This window comes from Phyllostomus hastatus, unplaced genomic scaffold (assembly GCF_019186645.2).
Source record: "Phyllostomus hastatus isolate PE091 unplaced genomic scaffold, TTU_PhHast_1.1 phas_scaffold_1674, whole genome shotgun sequence".
Classification (NCBI taxonomy): Eukaryota; Metazoa; Chordata; class Mammalia; order Chiroptera; family Phyllostomidae; genus Phyllostomus; species Phyllostomus hastatus.
This window is the reverse complement of record NW_025334011.1, coordinates 8476528-8496845: the sequence shown is the minus strand read 5'-3', so window position 1 is coordinate 8496845 and position 20318 is coordinate 8476528. Positions and strand designations below refer to the sequence as shown.

Sequence of the window (20318 nt, the reverse complement as noted above, 5' to 3'; positions counted from 1 at the left end):
ATGGGCCCAGTTCCATATCCATGTCGAATGATGCTGGCATCTGGAGGGCCGGAACACCAAAGACAAATGCTGGTATTTATCCTGGGTTAGTTAGGGTTATTCAAAACTAATGTACAGGAAAGTAGGGCACAGTGACCTAAGGTTCTAGCCTTAGTAATTGAAATGGCTGCCCATGGGGTCAGTGTAGTGAGATAAGCATATCAGAAGACAAATGAAAGAAGAAAGCTGGAAAGGCAGCGAAACCAAAGAGATAGTGAAAAACTAGAGTGAGAACCATCAAATGGGTGGTTTTGTCCCTTCATATCCTCAGAAAATCTTCTTCTGGTGACATATGGAAGAGAGCTCATCTTTTTCCTTGGGGTTCTCTGATCAGGGGTTCAAATGGGAGCACAAAGCCTGGTCCGATGAGGAAGCCTGACAGAAGTTTGTGTGCAAGGGCAGTTATAGAGCCTTCTGTGAGAGAATGCATCTCAAGAAAACAGAATTCAGGCTGGATGAACTTGAACTAGAATTTAGTCCTGCAGGGACTTGGGAGTCTGAGTTCAGCGTGGAAGCATTACTATAACCTATTCCCAGCTCAGTCTTTCTGATACAGGTCCAGGTAGGAAAGAGAAAATAGGAAAAACAGAGTGATATCTATAAAACACTGAGGGTGGTCGGGGATTGCTCTGTGTAGCACAAAGATGGGCATTTTACTCTCCACTTTCCCACAAGCTATGTTCAAGTTTGGATATCATGAGAACCCTAGCGCTCTAGTGACAGTGCTTGGCAGAGACTTTGGCACCCAGGGAGCTGAGGCACAGCCGGTGGGTGTTTATTCGTGAGCACAGGTCCTACACTACCAGTGGGCCCAGAGCAGTCTTGCCAAGGGGGACTGGAGGAGGCCTATGTTCCTCAGTAAATGACCAGGAAAGGCCAGTGGGTTTGAGCTTTTCACTGTCTCCGTAGAAGCAGAAGTGGTCAAAATTTTAGCCTCTAGAATTGTATAGATTGGCTCTGTGACTTATTAGCTCTGTGAACTTGATCAAGTTACTTAACTCTTTGAGCTTGCTTCAGGTAAACATAGTAAATGAGGAATTGCATGTACGCCTTTAACAGAGTCAGCTCCCACACACACAGCGTTCCTTCTGTCTGAAGGTGCTTCCTCCTCACTCCTTGCTGACTCTTACTCATCTTAAATTTAAATGTCATTTTTCAGAGAAATCATCCCTGGGCCTCGTCTAAAGCAGACTCTGAATTGTCTATCCCACCTTCCATTCCTACCTTCTCTGTTTTGTTTGGGTGTCAGCTCCTGAAAAAACACAATCCTGAAGAGTTCTGGGGTGAGTGTTGAAGAACTTGGAGTAGTTATCTTAACCCCTCGCCCCCATTTCCAGCATTTAGGCATGGGCATGTGACTTGATTTAGACTCAACACAGCTGAGAAGACACCTCCTGGGAGCTTCTGAGAAAGATTTCCCCACTCTTGAAAAGAAACACACTGTGCCACCTTTGGGCACTGTCAGGATTGGCTGTCAGAATGGGGGCTGTTCCAGCCACCCTGGGAACTTGGGTGGGGCAGACCCAGGTACAAAGCGGCATGTTGGAGATGGGAGGGGGGATAGCAGAAACAGTCTGGGCCCTCCCTGATATCACTGAGCTGCTGAATTCACCAGCTAGAGCCTCTCGACCTTTGAACTTCCAGGAACTTCTGGCCATATAAAACTATGAATTTCCTTACTGCTTAAGGCAATTTAAATTGGGTTAATTATTACTTGCCACCTCCCACATCTAAATTATAATCCTATATTTTTTGCTCTCATATTTTCCTTCATAGCATTTATCACAGAGGGTTTCTTTTGTGTTTATTTGCATGATGTCCCTTTCCCCCACAGGACTATAGATTCTAAACCGGTGAGATCACATGTTGATTTTGTTCCCCACTGAATTTCCAGACTTTAGCACCAGGTCTGAGGCCTAGGAGCTCCTAGGAGCTGCGCAAGCACTCTTGTTGAAAGAATGAATAAAGAGCTCTGAAGTGGTCACTGTTTTCCTCCTCCTCCCCTACTTCCTCCTTGTTCTCTGCAGTTCAGTGTGGTGTTGCCGACAGCACACAGGATAGCTGGGGAAGAACCTGTGCTCCTCTCACACTCCAACTGGTTGGGTGGGCCTGGGCAGCACGACATCAATTTTGGCTTTTAAGTTTTTATCGCCAGGAGCAGCAAGAAAATACATACTACATGGTTGACCCAGTGCACATATATTTAACTGAAATGAAAGATCTGTAGAGCACACTCTTGCTATGTGTAATATACTGTGGTACTTTTATTTTATTTCATTCCAAATATACAAGTTTTGACCTAACATATCAATTTTTGGACCCATTAATTAGTAACTCACAGTTTCTCCTAACACTCTTCCCCACTGGACTAAATGATGTGTATGAATTTTGAAAATCTTTGATTTTATCTTCTTTGCTGTTAAACCACATATAAACATTCAGCCCATTAACTTAAAAGTCCACTGTTACAGTGACTTAACAATGGCTTAATTATTTCCCCTTTTCCTGTGGAATTGTTCCCTATCCTCATCTCCTGTAGTTGGGCTATTTTGAAGCCCTACATAAAATGGCACATATTCATTAAAAAGTACTTTGTATTTTTTCTGTTTTTTTTTCCAGCTAGTGTGTGTGTGTGTGTGTGTGTGCATGCGCGCACAGACACACACACAGACTACATTCGTCCTCCGTTCAATATATTTACGCAGGCCTCATTTCTATGTGTTTAGTACATACTAGTGCAGACCAGTGTTACACGAGCCCCACTGCCACCACGTGGCTTAAAACTCAAGAGAGTTGGGGCCTAACATTCTCCAGGAACACAGTGAAGAATAGACCCTCACTGTACTTCCCATTCCTAAACACTAAACTGCCCTTGTTCTCCTGGATTTGCCAGTGAAATTCCTTGGGAGGGGGCAGGAGGAAAGGGAGAAAGGCACAGGAAGATCTCACAACTCCAGAGCACAGCAAATAATGCGGTGGAGTATACATATATTTAGAAAACCATAGTGTAAGCCTCAGGAAAAAACATGTAATCAAAAGGCGACGGGGAGAAAGCTTGGGTGATCAAGAAAGTTCCCTGCCAAAAGACCTTCAGATCCCAAAGGAAGATATAATATCTTTCCTTTGAAACTTGGTTCAAACCACCGCTCCACATCACGTGAACTGGCAAGCTGGATGCACGTTATGGCTTCAGAGTCCGAGAAGAGCATGTCTCCAAGCTGCTCTGGAATCACATTATCTTCCGGAAGGGCAGTGGTGTGACAGAGGACACGTGCAGGATCCGTGCGCCTGTTTGCGCTCTGGGAGGGTAGCAAGGTGGGAGGCAGCCTGCAGTGAAAACAGACTGGAGGGGCGGGGGAAAGGAGGGGATGGAAAATAGGAACACCTCCCTGAACTTTCCTCTCCCCTCGTCTCACATGCTTGAAATAGAAATAATAACATGGGAAAAAATGCTTACAACCACGATGTTATCTTCCTACTTCAGTTGCCTCACTCCTGAAGGTATAGGGTATAAAGTGCAGACTGCGGCTATTGTGGCCGGCTGGTCTCAGGAGTAGAGTCCACGCTGGTGTGGGTGCGCACGCGGGTGACCCCACTTTTAGGGGGCTCCCTGTTCTTCCACGCCAAAGACCGGGCTGACCCCCGCCCCCTCCTTTTCCTCCTCTCCTCCCTTTTTCCTTCCCCTCCCTCCTTGGTGTCTCCTCTGTACCGGCCCCCGCGGAGGAGCCAGGCGGCAGCACCGACGCCGCCACCGCTGCATCTCCTGCCCGAAGCACGTTGGTCCACGCTCCCCCGGCTCCCACATAGTGGGACCGGCAGTGCGGACAGCCCCGGGGTGGTGGTGCGCCCTGCGCACGCCCAGGGCGGTGTGAGCTGACCTGCGCTTCTTCTGGGCGCTGGAGGCTGCCGGGGAGGGCTGCGTGGAGAGGACGCAGAGACGCAGGGGCAGCCGGGCCACAGTGACAAGCTGCGCACCTGGAAAGTTACACGGCTGTCTGGTGAGGTTCACGGGCTGGGGGCTTGGGCGAGAGGGTGCGTCGGGAGGGACGGAGTAGGGATACGTGTGCGTGTGCAGGCTGTGAAAGTCTCTTCTCTGCCCAGCAAGTCTCTTGCTAGTGCTGTTGGCGTGTGGACGTGTGCACGCGTTTGTTTGCTTGGTGTGGCACCCTTTCTGGGCTTCTGGAGGCAGGGAAAGGCTAGTTGATTTTAAGCAACTCAGCTAGGGCAGGAAGGGGAGAACTCAGCGCCAATGGGCATTCCTCGGGGTTCTTACGCCTTTAGCCCCGGAGCAGCCCTGGAGACTTGCCCTGGGCTGGGGGCTTGGTGCTGCTTTCAGGGCTTGCGCTCCTGGCTCCACTTCTCTGCGCTCTGGGTAGCTGCTGGAAGGCAGTATGCGGGCAAGGACTTTAGGAGTCATTGTAAACTTGTGTGGGTGTCCTGTCGCACTCCCAGCACCGTGAGGCGCTTTCACATTTCTTGCTTTATATTTTCTGGTGACGAAGAAACAAGAGCAAACACATAAAAACAATAAATCAGCCACTTGGGGGATGAGAGAAAAAGCCGTGGGTTCGAGTTTAAGGAAAAACTAGAGATGCAAATCCACAGCAGTAGAATCCAGAGCTGAGACTAGACAGAAACGGCGCAGGCAGAATGAACAGGTAGAAAGGCTTGACAAATGCCTTGGTTTCCGTATTTTTATCTTGTCAACTTAGTTTCCAGAATTGTTTTTTTAATAAAGGAACAGGGCAGCATACACCTGCTTCCCCCCTACATAGTTCCTTTGAAATTATTGTCTCTTTTTTTGCAAGTTTCATCTCTGTAAGCTGACCGTCTCACATACGAACAGTATCTGTTGCCAGTACTCCTGTTGCATTTTATACAGGAGGAGTTAATATCGTAGAAAATTCTCTTTGGAGAGTTGGGGTCCATCCTCTTCAATGGAACATTGTGCATCTAAGAATAAAAGACATTAAAAGATGGCACAGAGATATTTTTTTTCTTTTATGTGCACTATTTCAGTACTCTGAAATCCTTACAAGTAGGGATTACACTATAGACTAATTCAGCCAACAGTGAAGGCATTTGTTGCCTGGATGTTGCCCAAGTCTTTTGACCCCCTATTATCTTAATCTACGCCAGTGATTTTCAACCGGTGTGCCTCCAGAATTTTTAAAACATGCAATACCTGGCTTTTTAGTCAGGGGCACTGACCTCTTTTCCCTTAGATTGCCAAATAAAAAATGACAACACAACAATAGCTGTCTGGTGTGAAAGAATCAAAATTATACCCATTTTTTTGGTCAGGTTGGTAAAATACATAGTACATTTTTTTGGTGTGCTGCAGAATTTTAGGAATTCGCTTATGTGTGCCATAGGAGAAAAAAAAGTTGAAAATTGCTGCCGTAGGCCATTTTCCTGTTAATTCTCCCCTCTTTTCCTATGTTTTTATTTTCTCTGTCTTTACTGGTTCATTATTCTGGTGTTACAAATAATTCTCAAGTTTCCACTATTCAAAAATCCATTTCATGACCCATGATACTGTCTTAGGGTCCCTACTCTGAGTTTCACCTCTTCCCATGGTCCTTTGTAATCTGTTTTTTATCTTAACTTGGTCATGAGAGGCTAAATTCAGTGCCTTTCCCCTCCGATCTCGTTTCCTTCGGTATGTCTATGGGATGTGAACTGTAGCCTACTTACCTCTTGAATATCTTATGCTCTTGGCCTCTGTTATACTTCTTCCTAGATATCTTAATTGTACAACTATTCTTTCTGCATCTTTATCATTTGCTTCTCCTTCTTGTCCTATTCACCTGTAGATAATACCTACTAGTAGCATCTAAATGTACATAATAGAGGCGTTCCTTTCTTTTGTCCCTCAGTGATCTCATCTATGAATGCAACTTAGATTCTTATCTCTATGAAGAGGTCTCTTGCCTTGACCTTTCTTCTTTTTTACTATCTACTAGACATTTTCACCTTGATGACCCACAGACACGTCAAATTTAGAATACGAAAACTCATTACTGTCTCCATAAAGCGTGCTCATTCCCTGGACCTTGGTCCGTGTCATAGTACCATAGTAGCCAGTATATTGTACTCTATTCATTTTTGGGTGCATCAATAAGTTCATAGTACTACCTTCCTCCAAGCTTTCTTAGATCAAAACATTGGAATTATTTTTGCCTCCCTATGTAATTACTACATTTAGAAATTTTGTATTCCTCCCACCATTCACATCTTTTACTGTTAATTCTTTCAGATCCTCTTTCACAAAAGCAGTAGCTTCTTCTTACCCTATCTCTAGTTTTTCTTTCAAGCTTCACATAGTCCTAGACACACTTCCTCTACTTATTGCCAGTCTCCTAGGCACTTTCATCTACTTCAGTCTCTACTTCTGTATCAGTACTTACAAAATATTTTCAGTTCCTTTCTTCTCATTTTCTAGTCCTTCATTTCTCATCACCTGAATTTCTTTTTTTTAAATAACTGGCTAGTTATTTTTTAAAATTTTATTTATTTATTTTTAGAGGGGGAAGGGAGGGAGAAAGAGAGAGAGAGAGAAACATCAATGTGCGGTTGCTGGGGGCCGTGGCCTGCAACCCAGGCATGTGCCCTGACTGGGAATCGAACCTGTGACACTTTGGTTCACAGCCTGTGCTCAATTCACTGAGCTACATGCCAGCCAGGGCTGCCTACTGAATTTCTTGACCCTAAAATTTCCACAGGTCCCTCAAACTGAGTGTGTCCAAAATTAAATTCACCATTTTATTCCTTAAAATCTGTTCCTCATTTTGGTTAGTGACATCAACTCTTAACCAGTTGCTCCAATGGCAATTTCCAATCTTATTATTTCTTCTTATCGCCACTCAAATTCTATAAGCTACAGTCTCTTGACCTCCATCTATGAAATTACATTTCTCTGTGTTTGCCTGTTTATCTGATACAGTATCACCCAAAAGTACGATAGCTGAATGGAGCATCTCCAAATCTGTCAGTGAAAATATAGGATATGTGGCTATTATAAAAATCACCATGAACATTCTGCTATGGAAGGGGTGCTTCAAAGGCACAGCCAAACTGTGGAGTAGCTGAAACTGGCACAAATGAGAAGCTTGTATGACTGCCCGACAAGAACAGATTACTCTCCAGATTAAGATGCTGTGGACAGAGAGAACAAGCAGTATATTCAAACCATGGTCACCAGTCACAAGATCAGATGGACAGGTGCTTTTAATGGTGATAATGATATAAAATTGCACTATTTCACACAAGGAAAACTCAGTGATAGTTTATTATTTTCTCAAAAACTTTGGTGAGTCAAAGTTAAGAATAACACCATATACATGTTTTATATGTTCTTTGGAGACTACTTATAAAAAGCCTGTATAGAACTCCTCTAGTTCTAGACTAAACTGCCCATATCATGAAAAAAATCCATTCCACTTTTCATAATTTATTGAAGGGAGGAAAATTGCAATTATCTACAGCCATAGCTTTTTACCAAACTTCTTATAATGATGTTTTTTCTCTTCTGGCTACTGTGGAGATTATTAATTTTCTTCTTGAGTTCAAGAAGTTTAAGACATTAGAAAAAGGGTGGAACTTTGTCTGGCTGTAATCTGGTCCTCACTACCTCCTATGTGGATGGGTACAATAGCCTTTTGCTTTGTCTTTCTTCCTCCAAACTCTTTTCACTCCATTCCACATTTATTGCCAAGAAAGTTATTTTTTAAAGGACAAATCTGACCATATCACTTGAAAGAAACTTGACCTATGCTAAAATCCAGATACTATAATGTGGCATATGATGAAGTTTTTCAGCATCTTACTCAGTGTCTTACTTTTTCAGGTTTATTTCTCATCACTCTCTACCCATCATGCATTTCAGCCTATTCCCTGACTATGCTGTCAGCTTTCTTGCATTCACTCCTTAGTACATACATTTTTAACAAATAATAGACTTTATTTTTTAGAGCAGTTTTAGGTGAAAGGTGAAGAGAGTTTCCATATATTCACCTAATGCCCCCTTTATTCTTAACACCTTGAATTAGTGTGGTATATTTATTACAATTGATGAAGCAATGTTGGCACATACTATTAATTAAAATACATATTTTACAATAGGATTCATTCTTTGTATTTTACATTTGGACAAATGTATGCACATGAGTGTCCACCATTACAGTGTCATACAGAATAGTTTCACTGCCCTAAAATTGCCTTGTGATACACCTATTCGTTCCTTCCTCACTCTCCCCAAGCCCCTGGCAACCACTGATGTTCTTCCTCTCTCCAAGTTTTGTCATTTGCAGAATGTCATGTACTTGGAATCATATAGTATGTGAGTTTCTCAGATTGGCATCTTTCACTTAGTAATATGCATTTAAAGTTCTTCCATGTCTTTTTGTGGCTTACTAGCTATTACTTTGCATCACTGAATAATATTTAATTGTCTGGATGTACCAGTTTATCCATTCATCCTTTTGAAGAACATCGTGGTTGCTTCCAAGTTTTGGCAATTATAAGGTAAAGCTGCTATAAACATCCACGTGCAGGTTTTAGTGTGAATATATGTTTTCATATCAGTTGGTTAAATGCCAGGGAACATGATTGCTGGATTGTATGATTATTTAGCTTTGCAAGAAACTGCCAAACTGTCTTCCCAAGTGGCGGTATCATTTCACATTCCCAGTGGCCACGAGTGAGAATTCCTGCTGCTCTACATCCTCACCAGCATTAGCTGTTGTCAGTGTTTTGGCTTTTGTAATAGGTGTGTAGTAGTATGTCATTGCTGTTTTAATTTGAGATTATCTAATTACATATAATATTAAACTTCTTTTCATATCCTTATTTACCATGTGTGTATCTTCATTGGTGAGGCATCTGTTTATATTTTTGTCCATTTTTCAGCTGGTTATTTTTTTTCCTATGGGTTTGGACAAATGCGTAAAGACGTGTATCCACCATACTGAGTACTGAGTTCTTTGCATATTTTGGATCTCAGTCCTTTATTTGATGTGTTTTGCAAATACTTTCTTCTAGTCTGTCGCTGTTGTTTCATTCTCTTAATAGTCTCTTTTGCTGAATAGACATTTTTAATTTTAATGAAGTCCGACTTACCAATTTTTTCATGGATTGTGCTTTTGGTGTTTTATCTAAAAACATCACCAAACCCAAGGTGACTTAGATTTTCTCTTATATTTCCCACTAGCAGTTTTATAGTTTCCTGGTTTACATTTAGGTCTTTGACCCATTTTGAGCTAATTTTGTGAAAGATATAAAGTCTGTGTGTAGATTCATTTTTTTTTTTAACATATGGATGTCCAGTTGTTTCAATACAATTTGTTAAAAGAGCTATCCTTTGTCCATTGGCTTACCTTTGTTCCTTTGTCAAAGGTCAGTTGACTATATTGTAGGGGTCTATTTCTGGGCTCTCTATTCTGTACCTTCGATCTATTTGTCTGCTCTTTCAACAGAACCACACTGTCTTGATTATTGCAGCTTTACAATAAGTCTTAAAGTATGGTAGTGCCAGCACCCTGACTTTGTTCTCCTACAATATCGTGGTGGTTTAGTACATATATTGTGAGCAATATGTTTTTCTGCTAAGATGATGTTAGTTTTCTACTAAAATGTGTTATTTCATTGGGTAAATAATATTACAGCAATAAAACAGTAAATTTAATATTTATTAAACACACTATATATCAGGCACTGTCCTCCATGCTGCTTGTGGTTTATTTCATTTAACTACCTAGCAGCTCTAAATAATATGCAATAATATTTTATCTATCTGCCTGTTGATCTATCTATGTGTCTATCTCTCTCTTCTATAATTGACCCTCAACCCTAAAATCATACCCAAATGTACATAAACACTACGTGCCAGTAATTGGGTTGGGCTCTGGTTCAGTATCCTTAGCCATCAAGGTACCATGTCCCATATTTACAGATAGATATACAGACATGTATAAATGTGTGTGTGTGTGTGTGTGTGTGTGTGTGTGTGTGTGTGTTTATATCAGGCTCCAGATGGGTAAAGAGAGAAATAGATATTTTCTAGATCAGAGCCAAGATTTGGTTTCCAACTACTTTAGGGCTGGAGGGAAAACAGACAACAAAGCCTAATTCCTCCCACACTGGCTGCCAGGTGTTCTTCTGCCTGCAAGCACCTTCACAGTAAGTTTTGCTTTTCTTGGGTCTTTTCTAGTTACCTCTTATCTATGGCATTTCCTAAATAATGATTAAATTAATGTAATAATTATTGATAATTTTACATAATTCTCCTCTCTTCTTGCTAAATGCCACCTCTCATTCTGTTCCTCTCTCTGGTCCCAGGCTGCAGAATATTGCCTTCACAATGAACCATTGTTTTTGTTGCTGTTGTTGCCTTCAAAGATATTAGTTGGATCCTTTTGGAATAAGGAGTTTACTGCAATATGTGTAAATAGATAGGGGGCACATGAAGGCATCACCAAGGAGGAGGCCCTGCAGTCCTGGAACCTGGGTTGGGTCATTCATGAAGCTTTCTCATCTCCATCTTTTGGCGGGCTTCCCTTAATAGAGAAGGTTTCCCAGGCTGTTTGTTCCAGAATGATTCCTTCTCCTCCTCTCCCTCCCCTTCCCCTTCTTCCTCCCTCTTTTTTTTAAAAAGAGAATTTTATTTGAAATGAAAATATAGATCCTATCCCAATGACTTCTTTTCTTAATGAGTAAGATCCCCCTCCTCCAGGGGGGATCAGTTTGCATCAAGACCCCCAGTTTGCTAGACCACTGTGCCCCCAGCAATGATCCCCTCTGGGCATTTTCTCACACCAAGACACTAAGTGTCTTGTCTTTTCACGTAGTAGAAGAGCTACTTGGTGCTTACTACATGTTAGGCATTGCTAGTGATGCCTTAATAACATACTCTTCATAATAATCCATATGAGATGGATAGAATTTCCACTAGGATCCATTTCCTAGATTAGAAAACTGAGAATTCTATCTAAGTAATTCAGAGAAGATTACACAGCTGGGAAAGGGCAGATTGTTTTTCTACCCTGGATAGCTACCCTTCATTGTTCATGTTAAATCCTGATCTTTATCTCCAAGCTCATTTCTTTTTACCTTATACGCTGCCTTCTGATTATAAGAATGATTCTAATGACATGCAGTTGCTAGATTGATGGAGCAACATCCTGTGGTTCATTTGTCCTTTTGGCTAGCAATACATATTTGAAAAATAGCTTATCTGTCTTAGTGACTGATACGGGAAACAGAGTGAATCCAATTAGGGTTTATGAAGCCAGACACTCGAAGTTTGGCTTGAGGGACGACAAAATTGAAATGGGTGAACTCACTAAGAAATCAGCCTTAGTATTGAGCCTTTTGGTAACTTACATAGCTTAAACTAGTGACTTGAAAGATGAGTTACTCTCATTTCACCCCTTTTTGGAATTCTAAATAACTTGAAAGATTTATACAGCTTTCAAACTGACTTCATTAAAACCAGAGAACAGTTGGTGTTTTGGGAGAATTTAGCATCTTCTACTTAATTTTGCTTCAGGTTTGTGAAATATTGGTTTGGTATATAATGTTTTAAATGCCCTACATAGAGCAAATATTGTTATAAGCCTTTTCATATTTAGAATTCTGCAACTGTCTTCTGTGTCAAATTTGACTGCTAATTCATGGAGCTATGCCCCTGATACAGTCCATGACAGGCCTTAGTTAACAGTTGTTCAATGAATAACAATGAGTTATTAGTTTTATATTAGATTTAAAGTTTTTGTGTTTAGTTTTGTTCTTTATAGGGCAATTCCTTTCCCCCCAACTCCTCTCCTTCCATCCTTCCTTGGTTTAGGAATGCTTGCCCATGAACCAAAAATGTGTGTCTAGAAGAGGACTCACCACTCATGTTAAAATCTTGCACACTGTAATTTCAGAGGCCTTTGGGGGGTACCCTTCTCACGCCTGCCATTCAGAATCTCATTCCAGGTTATTCTTAGGTCCCAATCTAATGTTTTGTGAATTGCTTATTTGGGATACAAGAGTGTCCAGGGCTACTTCTTTGAATTCTAGTCTCTTCAACCTTTTCATATATTCTTAATATCTAAGAACAGTAAATGCTGCCAAGTCAACAGATACTTAAAGATGAAACCTGCCATATCTTTGCAACATATAAAGGCAGTTCTCCAGAAACTAATGTTGACTAATGACTGCTTTGAATCTCGAAGAATATCTGAGTATTTTAAGATTACTCTTATAAGTACATTTATTTTCTGTGTGTATTATCCATCTTAGGCAACCCCAATTGGCTATTTGATGCATCTGTTTGAAACTTAGAGGCTGTTTTACATCTTTATGTCTCTGTCTTCAGTGTTGTTGAGGTCACGATTATTCTGGTAGAGGTAGTGAAATCAGTCTAAAAATTTCATTTCTCTCTGAGTGTGAAATTTGGAGGGAAAAAAGGACAAGAAGGTGTGGGTATATAATGAGAGATAATTCAAACTGAGTTTGTAAGTGTTATAGTGCTTCTCGGGTTGTGGCTGTCAAAAATGCACATGCAGATGTATGAATTTTAAATGGGTAGCCTAAAAAATACTGGAACTTATCATAATTAATCAAAACAGTACTTTCCAAACTTTTTTTTGTTTTTCTTACATGTGCTTATTACCTGCAGATGATTTATTTTCTATTTTCACTGAATTGACTCTAAAGCTAATTACCTAATTTCATTTCCAGTTAAGCAATGATATCAATGAAACCACAACTTAGTGGTGTCCATTATCTATATTCCTAATGAATGTTAAAATAAATGTATAGCCATTAAACTAAAAAGTATTTCTGAATCAACTAAAATAATTCCTCATAATTCTGATCTGCTTTTCACTTCCCAAGACTCACTGTATGAGTGACCACTTTGGGACCTATGCTGAGCACATTCTTAACAGGAAAAAAATAGAGCATTGTCTTGTACCCTAGGTCATCATTTTTGGGCAACCTTGACTTTAGGATATAAAGTAAAAGATGTAGAAAAATGTCCATGTCTCTCTTCTGCATTTTAATAATCACAACCTGGATTTGATTTTTTTTTAACCGAGAAACCTTATCAGAAATGTTGAAACTTAGCAGGTACACACAGCCAGAGAAAAGTGCTAATAAAGCAACCAACACCGACTCTGCCTCCTCCTCCCACAGAATGCAGATGTGTTACTTTCTCAGCGCAGGAGGGTTTCTTAGTGTAGTCACTGGGGAGCTGTGAGAGTTGTCACATTTGTAAGCCTCTGCTGTTGTAGCTGCTCATTGTGTTTTATCTTTGCCATGCTGACATCCAAATCGCAGCTCTGTTGGGATGCTTTTGACAGCTGTCTGGGGAGAATGACCAAAGAGAACAGTAGGTAATGCAGGCTGTTTGTGTAAAAGGCTCAGGTGTGACACTTGTGCTGGCACAGGGACAGGTACAATGAAACCTGGTGCTAGCTCCCCCTCCTCATGGAGGGATAAAGCAAAGGGATTGATAGCTTTCCCCTTGGAAGCATGGGGAATTTAGTGCTTACTGAACAATGGGACACCTTCATTTCTGCTTATGAAACAGATGGGAATGAGAGGAGTGGTGGGGGGTGTTGGGATATAAAACTCCTCTGGGTAATTCTCAGTTATGTGCCTTCTCTCAGGTCCTTGAGCAAAATGGGAAATGGTTCAGTGAAACCCAAACATCCCAAGCATCCCGATGGCCAGTCCGGGACCCTCACTGTCGATGCTCTACGGAACAAGGTGACAGAGCTGGAGAGCGAGCTGAGGAGGAAGGATGCCGAGATCCAGGAGCGGGAGTACCATCTGAAGGAACTGCGGGAGCAGCTCTCGAAGCAGACTGTGGCCATTGCTGAGCTCACGGAGGAGCTTCAGAACAAGTGCATCCAGCTGAACAAGCTTCAGGATGTGGTGCACATCCAGGGAGGAAGCCTGCTGCAGGCCTCTCCAGACAAAGTGCCTCTGGAGGTCCACCGGAAGACCTCGGGATTGGTCTCTCTCCACAGCAGGAGGGGGGCAAAGGCAGGGGTGTCTGCTGAGCCAACCACCCGTACCTACGACCTCAACAAACCCCCTGAATTTTCCTTCGAGAAAGCAAGAGTCAGAAAGGACTCCAGGTAAGAAGTTCCCACACTCTTTCGACTTGGATGGCCTTAGTATTATGAAACACCTGAGTGCTATTTATTAAGTCTCCTCAGTGGTAAACAGCATACTAATCCTTTCAGATTTGGGGACCAGGGGTGTCTAACCTGTGGCCTTCGGGCTGCGTGCATCCCAGGATGACTATGAATTTAGCCCAATACAAATTGTAAATTTAATTAAAACATTATGAGATTTTTTGTGTGTGTGATTACATGTATTTAATGTGTGGCCCAGGACAACTCTTCTTCTCCCAGTATGGCCCAGAGATGCCAAAAGGTTGGACACCCCTGGGAGGGACTTCTAAACTGGTTTTGCTTTGCAAAATGGTCTCCCTTTAGGGAGAACTTTTCTTTAAAGCAGGAACTATGCTTTACTTGGACTTTGATTTATAATATGTACAACTGAAGTGAGTTTATGAAAGTCATTTCCATCTTCTCGAAAACACTAAGGGAGTGAAGAGTTACTTTTAGGATGTCTACCATCCTCTCTTTCTATAAGAGTGAATTTAGAAGTGTACAAAAATCACAATGAATTATGAAGATGTGTAGCAAAACCACTTCCTAGCATTTAGTCTGCTATGAAAAAGGAATAAGGTGGAGGCTCAGAAGAGGATGAATTCATTCATTTACCTCATAGTTCAAATTGAGCACTATTCCACCTTCTTCCCGCCACTGTTGGACACTAAGTACATATCAGTGAGTAAATAGACACAGAGTCTCTGTCAGGGAGAGACAGTAGATATGGAAACAAGTAAACATTGTATAATTATTAATTGGAACACATGATATGGTGGAAACCACTGTATAGCAGATGGTGTCTGGGATCGGGGAGAGAGAAGGGCAAAGAGGCACCAGAATTGGGATTGTCATGGAGGTCTGACTGAGGAGGTGACCTTTAGCTGAGATCCAGAGGAGAAAAAGGAGTGTAAACAAAGTGGAAAGGGCATTTCTGGCAGAGGGAACAATTGAAAGCTAGAATTAGTTTTTAAAATAAGGATTTCTAGAAGAACATGTATTACACGTAGCATTCTGGTGTGTGTGTTCTGTGCATGTGTGCACATGTGTGTACATTTGTTTTATGGCTGAAGTTTGAATTTCCCAACCAGAAAAGATTGACTAGAAACATCATCAGTCAGGGTCTCCTTCCACATTATTTTAGAATGAGAGTTATTTATTATTTGAAATCAGATATTTTCCTTGATAATATCTTGGTTGAGCCTAGATCTCTCATGTAAAATGAAAGATTCGTGAAATTAAAACAAATTTTAATTTATTCACTGACACAAGTAATATAAATTAAGATAAAACATCTGCTTTGAACAAATAAATGATTAATTTCGGCAACAGATATAAAGGGAGGTTTAATTCATCAATTTGTTGATAGTACTTGATGCAATGAATAATCAATAAATATTTGTTAAGGAAACAAATCATGCTGGATTATTAATTATAATATTCTGTGGTTGGAAGACATCTGATAGTTCAGAAGAATGTTTTTAAACCAAGATTTTTTTATTATTAATTGGTTTAGAAAGGCCTTATTTCTAACCTTTAAAAAGGACTTATTTTTGATGGTGTAAATTCAGAAATCATAAATGCTATAAAATTATGCTTGCTTTTTCAAAAATTGAACATCATCCAGGGTTCTCTTCTGATATATCAGAGATACATGTACATACAGCAATATTAAATATTATGCATTATATTAGTATATATGTATACATAGCACAGTATTTTAATTACCCCCCAAAAATGTTTCAAATAGAAATGAGCTTGTATATCTAGGAGAAGAGTGAGAGAATTTAATAGCACTTTACCTTCTCTGACCTTTTCCCTATATACTCTATCAGATTTCTCCTCTAGAACAAAGATTATGTTCAGTTATTTTGTTCCAAAGATTTATGTCCATGTTGAAGCCAAACACCATTCTCCTGATATTAGGTGGCTGAACAATCCAAAATAAATATGTTTCTTTGTGATTCTTTACTAACTCTATTATAACTAGGCAAAAAAAAAAAAAAAAACAACACAAAAAAACAGCAGTTATACACAGCCAGTTTCTGGGTCAGACCTGCTGTCTATAGCGAGTGAGACATAGAGGAAAGGCATTATAGCTCTTGAATAAGGGTCAGCAGTGCTTCCCATCATCACTGAAAGCAAGCCAAATGGGTACAAGTCTGTGTTGAGGTCATGATGAAGACAAGCTAATTGATTCCTTAATGATAAAGTCCTAAGGAGACCAAACTAGATTATTCATGCCTTAACGTTCCCCGTATGCTTTTATAGGGCCTTGTGGTTCTAAATTGAAAATTAATTAAAATATGGGAACCACTCTTTTTTCGTTGACTGATTTGTACCTCATGTGTGAAGTTTGTGCCTCAAATTTTCTTGCAAAATATCTCTTCTTGCCCCTGGAATAACTGGCTAAACACAAGTGGCATCATCAGTTCAGAGATTTCAAATTTTCCAATTTTTTTAAAGTGCTCAATATTACAATTCATTTTTCATGTCAGTTAGTTTTAATTTTAGAGAAAAGCCATAAGTAAACTTTGGATATTTTTATATATCTTTTATACAGTCTATGAAAAATTTTGTAGGAAACAGTTTTCTAGAAGTTAGATCATTTAAGAAGATGGCGGCATAATTCACTGATAAAAGGACGATGTCAGTGTCCATAGGTTTGGCTCCTTTTCCAAGCACTTCTGTTAGATAGTAGAGTATTTAAGATATCTGTCAAGTTTTTCCTTCAGTTGTTTTTAGGTTCCCATGATTTATCTGTGAACTCTCATAAATTTTCCTGGCTGAATTTATGACTAAATTCATTCCTACTAATACCTGTCAACTACATTTTGGGTAGAGTCCCTCCTCCATCCTGAATTGAAAAGCTAGTGAGGCTTTTCAGTCTTTTTATCTAAAAGGATGTCTCTGATGAATACTTAATGGTGAGCAAGAACATGAAAGCAGACTTAGCCCTCCTCCAATCAACAACAGTGGGGAGATAGGAAGTACTGGCAGAAACCAGAGAATACAATTTGGGGGAATGATAGATTTGGAATTTGAAGATTCAGATTCAGTAATTCACCAGAAACCCTAAAATCCATGCCACAGCAGTCTGCGAGTTTGCTGAGGTCCCTGTGCTCAAATGTACAGAAATGGCAAGTGAGCCTCATCGACTGTCAGGCAGTCTGCTCACACCAGCTCTGCTCTCCTGTATCCACCAGGTGTACTTGTACGTCCTGTTCTGCAGGCGTAGCTCAAACCGGATACATAGTTGCATCTCCCTGCTTCATATGAAGGAATTTATATGCTCCATTGGCATTGGGCAACTCTTGAAATTTGTCTTTTACAAAATTCAAGAGCTGACTTTTTAAGATCAGGTTCTAGAATAATTCAGTACTGTCTACGAGAACCTTGTGCAATGCTGAAAGTGTTCTAGAATCTGTGTTTAGAAGCCAATAGGAAAATGTGGCTGTTGAGCACTGGAAATGTATCTAGGGCCACTGAGCAACTGAACTTTTAATTTTAATGAATTTTAAAATTAAATAACCACATGTGTCTAAGGGTTACTGTATTGGATATTGCAACTTTCCATTATGTGTTTGGACCATAACCTCTATCGCTTGAGGTGGGAATTATGACCTAGAGAAGTTTGGGAAAACTTTATAGACAAAATAAGATTTGTGTTTGGTTTTAGGACAAAGCCACAGAAAATGAGTGTGTGCGTGTCAGATTGAGGTGGGCACAATATGGAATCACTCTCAAGCTGCATTACACCTTTGGTGAATGATAAGATTGTGCAGTGCTTTGGCTTTGTGCCTACTGACCATGTTCGATCCTCAGAAGCAAAAAACTCTGTGGGCACGTGGCCCACATCTCTTATAGGTACTCAGCCTTTTTGAAATGCCATAAATCATGATGAGTCAGAGCACTACAGTGTATCAGTCTGATCTCTGATTTAAATTTATTATGGTGATCGTCAGCAGACTTTAGAGCTAGAACCTCAGAGATTGTTTTATGTGACCCCACTCACTGGCAGAGTGAGGACACGGGTGAAGGGGAGTCACGGAGCTAACATTAGAATCCAAGATTCTTGACTTGGAAACCAGTTCTTTCTCTTTACAATCCTAATGTTTCTAGACTTTTTACAAAAATCAAAGGCCTCACTCAAGGAAGGCCAGTTTGGGTACCAGTCTGCTTTATTTTGACATGCTCTATTGATTGGTAGGAAGAATGATGGTGCTTCCTAGCTTCTTCCAAGCAGAGTTGAACAGAGCTTGCCCATTGCATCAGCGCTCACCGAGGGCCGATCCACAAAGCTCAGACCCATGTGAGAAGAACACAGAGCATGGGTTTGATCCATCTGGTGGCACAGACTGATGTACATGGAGGGGCACAAATGTGTTCCCAAATGGGTACCATGCTTTTCAAGGCTGGGAACTGAATATCACTGGCAAAGGAGGGGGAGAAATCTCTGATAGCATTTCTGTTCATGTCTGACTCCGCCTTGAGCACCAAGACAACCGTGCATCCAGAGATCAGATGTTTTACTGAAATGCAATTTTCTGTTTATGTAGACATTATGTAGGAAACTTCAGCACCAGCAGAGCAAAATTATGAGCTCATGTTGAGTATCTGGTGGAACACAGGCAAATTAATCAGAGACATCTGGCAAGTTGCTAGTCTTCCTTCCCTAAGAAGGTCTGAACTATTGTTTAAAACTATTGTTCTTTCAAAAAGGAAAGATAAAACAAAGACTTGCCATCTGACTTCGGATGTTGACTCTAGTTTTAGAAAGGGCAATTAGTTTCATTTGTCACTCTCACTCCAGGAGCAAAATAGGTAAAAGCAGAAAATGCCACTGAGCCATCTTTTTAAATAAGATGTGGAAAAGGAGTGTGTAAGAATGTGTTTGTTATTATTTGTGCTTCCTTTCTAAAGCAGTGCTGAGCATTTGAATGTGCCTTATAGAAATGTGGCTCCTTTATTGAACAGGAGTGTTTCTGTGGAATAATAATAATAGTTATAATAATAACATTTATGCATCACTAATTCTGTGTCAGGAATCACTCTGAATGCATGACAAATATTGGACCATATATCATCCTCACAACAAACCTCTAAGATAGATACTATTGTTATCAGCTCTATTTTACATATGAGAAACTGAGGCATGCAGAATGAAATAACTTGCCTAAGGTTACACTTTTATATTTTGTTATTTTTAATGTCAGAACCAGAATTCCAAGACTACTGTCTAAAGTCTGTTCTAACAACCCTATATACCACTTTTCCAAGATGAAAGTTAAATAACTCTTCACATTTCAACTGGCAGCCATGTAAAAAATTAAATATGTAATTAGAAGAAGATACTTTTCTAATGCTTTTTTTGGTATAATTTCAAATATCTCCCCACTATTGTTATTTCTCCCTGAAAACTATGCTTCCAGAAAGTGTTGTGTTGGCATTAGTTTGTAGTAGGAGAAATTTTGCTGGAAGCAGGAGGGAAAAAAGTTTTTTCTTTTGTATTTTATGAATTAGTGACTTAGATGTGGCTGTATGAGAGGTTCTAGATCTACAATTTATGTTAAAGATTTTTAAGAGTGCATATCCAGACAATTATCGATCAGATAATTAAAAAAATTTGTACATATGCTTATAAATACTATCGCCTTCAGCAAAGCAAAAAGAAGAAGAAGAAGAAGAAGAAAGGAGAAGGAAGAAGAGAAAAGATCAATTGTGTGGTGGTCTGACAGCCAGAAGATGTGGGTGGAGGCAGCTGGCTGATGTGTCTGGTGGAAGTGATCAGAATGTTTGAAAACAGAAGGTTTATTTTTCACGTCAATAACATATGTGTAATTCCCAGTCAGAACTAGCTAGCTGCTCAGGGATGGGGGGAGAAAACAAGGGATCAGCTAACTGCTAGATGTCTGTTGTTTTCAGTACATTACCTTGTGGAGGCTGGAGATTGACTCTATCCAATGAGTAGGGTTTTGCTTCTCTGTTGTACCCAAAGTGAAATGAAAGCTGGGAGTCAACAACTGGTTCAAGGCCGTGCTGTGGTACCTTCCTGAACCATGTTTCCAATCTGAGTGGACTAATGTCAAAGTGTGTTCTCTGCCACAG

At 40.4% G+C, this 20318-nt stretch overlaps 1 protein-coding gene across 3 annotated transcripts in view; it reads left to right on the top strand.

Annotated features, from left to right (window-relative positions):
- Positions 1 to 3365: 3365 nt before the first annotated feature.
- The window catches only part of PRKG2 (protein kinase cGMP-dependent 2), a 91164-nt gene continuing 74211 nt past the window's right edge, over positions 3366 to 20318 (top strand). Inside the window, exons 1-3 of one of the 3 annotated variants that reach the window (XM_045858269.1) lie at positions 3366 to 4037; positions 10137 to 10218; positions 13698 to 14171. In XM_045858269.1, coding sequence (XP_045714225.1) covers positions 13711 to 14171 — 461 coding nt within the window. In that variant the 5' untranslated portion in view covers positions 3366 to 4037; positions 10137 to 10218; positions 13698 to 13710. The remainder of the gene's footprint in view (positions 4038 to 10136; positions 10219 to 13697; positions 14172 to 20318) is intronic. The other 2 variants (XM_045858270.1, XM_045858268.1) reach the window with 2 other exon arrangements.